The sequence below is a fragment of the Emys orbicularis genome, chromosome 2 (assembly GCF_028017835.1).
Source record: "Emys orbicularis isolate rEmyOrb1 chromosome 2, rEmyOrb1.hap1, whole genome shotgun sequence".
Classification (NCBI taxonomy): Eukaryota; Metazoa; Chordata; order Testudines; family Emydidae; genus Emys; species Emys orbicularis.
The window spans coordinates 236,746,706-236,752,705 of record NC_088684.1 but is presented as its reverse complement, the minus strand read 5'-3'; the positions used below and the strand labels follow the sequence as shown (position 1 = coordinate 236,752,705).

Sequence of the window (6,000 nt, the reverse complement as noted above, 5' to 3'; positions counted from 1 at the left end):
TAACATCCACCAGATATTCTAGTGCAATGGAAAGGGTATTATCACCATATGATGAAACTGAATCATCTGATTTCCCCCCCAAAAATAGAACAGAAATATTTATTGAACACTTCTTCCTTTTCTGCATTAGTGTTCATAAGTCTACCCTTTTCTTAGAGTGCTTGCTCATGTCCATTCCATTGTAGGTGTGTGTGCCCGCCACATGCACTGGTGCCGGAACTTTTTCCCTCAGTGGTATCCATAGGGGACTGGCTCTGGCGCTCTCTGGAATAGCACACATATACGTGGTATAAGGGGCGCTGCCGGCTCCCCACCACCACCCTCAGTTCCTTCTTGCTGGAAACTTGACTTCTAAAGGCGAACCCTGGTGTGAAGAACAGTGTAAATGGTCCTGTTACCTGATTTCTGAAGAAATTAGTAAACGAAGAAAATTGTAACTTAAATTGCAGAAGGGTGGGAAGTATTGATTTATTATACAGTATCTTTAGCTTAGCAACTCAAAAGTCCTTGGAGTGACAGGAGGTTCACTTTCCACCTGACCTGGTTTGAGTACAACATTCTGAGAGAGCAATTATGAAGGTGACATGTTTTTCTTTAATAGTCTTCTATTTTAGCTGTCATATTTATTTATCCACAGAACAGAGTGGTAGTGAGGGCTTCTCTACAATGCCTACCAACATGCCTTGACCTGATTTACTCCATGGGTTCTCTGTCAAGATTGCCATCAAAGTTGCCAGTTAGGGCCAATTATGATGATGATTTTTGTGATGTCTACAATCAGGGTTACCACCCATCCATAAACACATAAACCATGTATTTTATTTTTTAAAAGGTGAAAAGCCTATGCATGTTGGAAACAAAGAAACAAGCCCTTCTGAGCAGTGAATGGTTGCCTACCTTGCAAAGGGAGGGCATGATTGCTCTGCTCTGGTGTTCACTCTTCTCCTGGTGCTGCTGCCCTGGATCTAGGGATAGTGCAGCCTTCTGGAATAGATTTCCTACCATAGCAGCAGCAGCTGACTACTCTGACAGGTGGAGCTGCTGCTCCATTGCTGCCTGGAAATGATGTGCCAGGTGCACAGTTGTAATAAAACTCTGTCAGGCAAGGAGTCTCCCCCTGTGTGTTCTGCTTGAATAAACATGTTCTGTTTCTATCTAAGCCTCAATATACCATCCATTTACTTATTGACTCAACACAGAGCAGTTTCAAGTGGGTCGGTATGTTCTATTTCCACCAGCTGCCCTATGCTTCCCTCTTCTCTACTGCCCTCCATACCACAAGCCAAGTTCAGTGACCTTTCTGTGCTGCTACTTTTCTGCACTTTTCTCCTAGCTATTTGGCCCCAATGTGGCTATAAGTAGGTCCAGTTGTGTCTAAATCTGTGGAAGAATAGTGGAATGTAATCTTCACTTGCTCTGAGGTGAAGAGAGTGTGTGAGGCATGTACTGAAAGCAAAGGGGTGGATTAGGAGCTGGTACCACTGGCACTGAACAGAGATGGGGTGGAGGGAAAGAAGAGAGGAGAAGATGATGTGTAATTTAAATGATAAAGCTAAATATTTTCTAATCTTATTTTTATTTAAAGTAGTTTTATTTTTGATGAATAGCTTCCTGTTAGCATTTTAAAAGTGTGTTTGAGAAACACTTTTGCCATCTCCCCAAATATTTTTCTGTGGGTTTATTTATGTATCTATTGATTGGGGGGGGGATTTTCCTTTTTTGGTAATCTTGTATACAGCTGTCCACTTGGGACTGGACTGAGACTACCCACCCATTTCTGATAGGCCACTCATGGTATCAATTCTCAGTCATCTTGGCTATATTTGAACTGCTGACCTATAAGAAAAGGGTTCTGTAAATTATTACTAGAGCCCTACCAAATTCATGGCCATGAAAAACATGTCAATTTGAAATTTGGTCTCCCCTTGTGAAATCTAGTTGGTTTTTATTATTTTATTTTATTTTGTGTGTGTGTGCTTTTACCCTATACTATACAGACTTCACAGGGGGAGAACAGCCTTTCTCAAATTGGGAGTCCTGACCCAAAAGGGAGTTGCAGGGGGGTTGCCAGGTTATTTGGGGGGGGGCGGTCACAGTATTGCCACCCTTACTTCTGCACTGCCTTCAGAGCTGGGCGGCCAGAGTGGTGGCTGCTGACTGAGGGCCCAGCTCTGCAGGCAGCAGCGCAGAAGAATGGCGTAGTATAGTTTTACCCCCTTACTTCTGCACTGGCAGCGGCTCTGCCTTCAGAGCTGGGCTCTTGGCCAGCAGCCACCGCTGCCCAGCTCTGAAGGCAGAGCCGCCACCAACGGCAGCGCAGAAATAAGGGTAGCAGTACCGCAACCCCCCTACAATAACCTTGTGACCTGCCCACAGCTCCTTTTTGGGTCAGGACCCCTACAATTACACCGTGAAATTTCAGATTTAAATAGCTGAAATCATTCAAGTTATAATTTTTAAAATCCTATGACTGTGAAATTGACCAAAATGGACTGTGAATTTTGTAGGGCCCTAATAATCCACCAAAGGGTGGCATTTAGATATATACAAATATTGCATGCATATATATCTTTAAACTAACCAGTGCACTGTACTTAGAATAATGTGCTTTCTTGGAATCTTGTTACAATCTTACATGCATGTTCAGGTTTGAGTATTGGGTATAAAACATGCTGACTAAATACTGTACTGTTTTAAAAAGTGCAAAGGTGGAGCATTATTTTTCCACACTGACATTTTATACACATGTTTTGCGGTCACTTAGTCTTAGTTACATTTTGTTGTTGCAACACCAAGCAGCCGAGTTGTTAATTGCAAAGTTGCCATTTCCCCCCGCCATTTAAAAAACATAAGCGCTGTCCCACAACCCTGGCTGTTGGGAGTCACAAGGAGGAGCGCGCATTTCACGCCTAAATCTCCTCATTCTGCCCTTCCTGTGCTCCAAGGGCGTGGTATCCCTCCTCCCGCCAGGCGCAGACAGACAGGCCCCTCACATGCAGGCTCCTATTCAACTGGGCTCTCGGCTCACCCGGGAGGGGACCAGCGTCCTCCGAACTCTGAGAGGCCAGCCAGAGCCTCACCGAATGGAGCCTGCACCATTGCGCGGGTGCCTGGCCGGGTCGGGGGAGCGGCCATGGAGGAGGAGAGAGGCTGAACTTGGAACTGTATCAGAGAGCGTGAAACCCTCCGACCTTATTCGGAGCCCCCCAAACCCAGCTGGCTCCACAGAGAAGCTGAAAATTCTCTGCCGCCCCCTCCCCGAGTCCGGTGGGTGACGGTGGCTGGTTCCCCAGGAGGAGGTGCCCTGATTGGGAAGAGGTGTGATTTACTCCCTGGAGAGGCGGGGCCGGCTGTCCCAGTGGCTCCGTCATCCCCAGGGAAACCGGACGCCGCTGCCCTGCAATTTATGGCAGCTGAGGCTGCAGCAGGCAACAATGTAACTAGTGCCCTGGCTGCTTGTCAGGGACCACAGACAGGGCAGTGAGGTAGCCGCAGGCGAACTGCAAATACAGGGCAGGGGAGGACGGAAACTTTAGAGAAGCAACTGTAGCTGAGGGGATTTGTAATGCGGGACGAGCTGGGGCTGTAGAGGGAACTGAACTGCAAACCACCCGGGCCAACCAGGGCTGGTGCATTTGCCAGGGGACACAAAGTGGTATCTGCTGTGCAGGCGGGAGTTTGAAGGAGAGGGACAAGTTATTCCCTGAGCAGCAACTTGCGCTTCAGCGGCTCCCACCAGCCCCTCCAATTCTTGGGCTGGAGATGGAGGAGGAAGAGGCTGCGCAGGAAGAAAGTTTCTCAGAGGAGGAGAGGGTCCAGTTTGTGGGGCGCCGTTTGGCACTTTTGCTGAACTTTCAAGCAGAGAAATGGAGCAAATATCTTGAAAATGAGGAGAACCAGAAAATCCTGGCGGAGTTTTTGGATAAAACCGAACCAGCTTTCTTGCTGTTTTGCTCCCCTCTGGCAGGAACGTTAACAGCTATGCAGAAGGTAAGGTGCTGAAGTTTGAATTACAAATACGGTACCCTGTGGGCTTCGGGATGCTGCAAATATATTTGCTAGTGTTTTATAGCACAGAGACCTTAAGACATGCCATGAAAAGCATGATCCCACGGCTTGGCTCTTTCAGGGTTAGGACTTCCCGATGAATGGAGTTAAGTATTAGTAGAGATGGGATAAACTCTGCTCCCAATTTAATTTTATCTGAACCACCATCACCAACAATGTTTACACCCTTCTGGTTTTGTCCCCGCTGCAATGATTCTAAGGGGGAAATAAGTGGAAATATATGAACAAAGTTTATTGAAGTTAATTTCACTTTAATCTTTAGTTTAGATGTTCTAGCATTAATGCACTCTGTAGAAACCACTTTGGTGTCAGCCATTCCTTTCCACCCCTCTGGTGCTCTTCTCCCTTTTCTTAAGGGTCTTCCCTTAAATAGTGATATTCAGACTCAGGCTTTGGAGGAGCAAGTGGCTTTTTTTAAAGTGTCTCCTGTGGTAATTTGCATCACATGATTAAAACACTGATTTAATTATTAACCAATCAGGATATTTTACTGTGTTATTAAGTTATCAGCTTGTACTATTAACTTCTTTGCTGTGAGAATGGTCATATATAGTACTGTAGTAATTGGAAACAATGAATTCACAGTACTATGGCTCTGGGTAATGTTGATTGCTAATTTGGCTCCTGAATCACTCAGATCTGAGTATCACTGGATTTAAAATGTGATTTGGTTAAGGTGGGATCAGATTGGGACAGACATGCCCTTACACTTGTGAGTATGCAAATAGAGCCATTTAAGTCAATTGGATTACTTATGGGAGTAACTGCTCACCAGTGTGAGTATGGGGGCCCAGTCTGGTCCATAGTGATGGAGAGGACTCAACCCTCTAGACTATTAGCCTATCCTGTTTAAAATACATGGGTTAAATCCTGGCTCCACTGAACTCAATGACAGTTTTGCCATTGACTTCAGTGAGGCCAAGACATCACCCATGGAATGTAATAACTAACAAACTACTGGTTTTAGCTAGGAACGCAAGTAACTGAGAGTACTTAATATTGTATATGTGTGTTCCTTAGTTAATACCTCAATTCCTAAAGATATCAATGCACTTAGTTAAAATACCCTCTGTACATCTACATCACTGGAGATTAAAAATATAATAGTTTGTCCTTGAATTATCTTGATCATTGGCTATCAGCTGCCGGAAACTTATCATTAACACTATAATGCAAGTAACTGTCCTCCAAGACAGTTTCTACCACCAGAATTGGGTCTCTAGGGGAATAAAAGGAGTTACTTTGTTCAGTATACTATCCAGTTTCCCTAAATTAATTTTAAAAAATCTCACCTGTAGCCCTCTTTCCACATATTTCTTGACCCTTGGAGTACTATTTTGCTATCGCTTATGTCCCTTGCCAAAGAATCGAAACAGAAAATCTAACTTAATTATATCAAACCAATGGGACAAAAGTACACACAACAATAATGGGTGCTCCAAGCCACTGCCTGATGGGGGCCATTCCATGGCCACTCTGTGCCACTTAATTATAGTAAATGTCATTAGTTTGTCTTAAAATATCTTCACAATACTGCCTTGAATGTGTGACTTAATCCAGAAAAGGAGCACCTTTGTGGCTTTGTATTTTAAAAACCGTTCATAGGACAATTTTATAAAGCCTGGCTCTGGTCAAAGCCTCTTGTGGCAAACCGGATCTAAGTTCTGCTGCAAGCCCAGCTACTTTCTGTGGCAGACTGAAAAATATATGGTCGCTTAAACTGAGGGTTTTTAATTAATTAAATATGAATATAAATAACAGTCAGTACACTAGCTCTGTCTTTCTCTGTATTTAAATTCAATTTATTTTACACTATCCCCACATTTTCAGTTATTGTGCAGATTTTGTACTGGCAACACGTAGGTTTGTAGCATTGTTGAAATTTTTTGGCAGCTGGTTAGGAATGTCTTGGAGCTTTGATTTCAGCTGTCT

At 44.2% G+C, this 6,000-nt stretch overlaps 1 protein-coding gene across 1 annotated transcript in view; it reads left to right on the top strand.

Moving 5' to 3' along the window:
• The first annotated feature begins 3,762 nt into the window (after window positions 1-3,762).
• DNAH11 (dynein axonemal heavy chain 11) overlaps window positions 3,763-6,000 on the top strand; it is a 274,673-nt gene continuing 272,435 nt past the window's right edge. Inside the window, exon 1 of the mRNA XM_065398425.1 lies at window positions 3,763-3,990. Within this exon, the coding sequence (XP_065254497.1) occupies window positions 3,763-3,990 (228 nt within the window). The remainder of the gene's footprint in view (window positions 3,991-6,000) is intronic.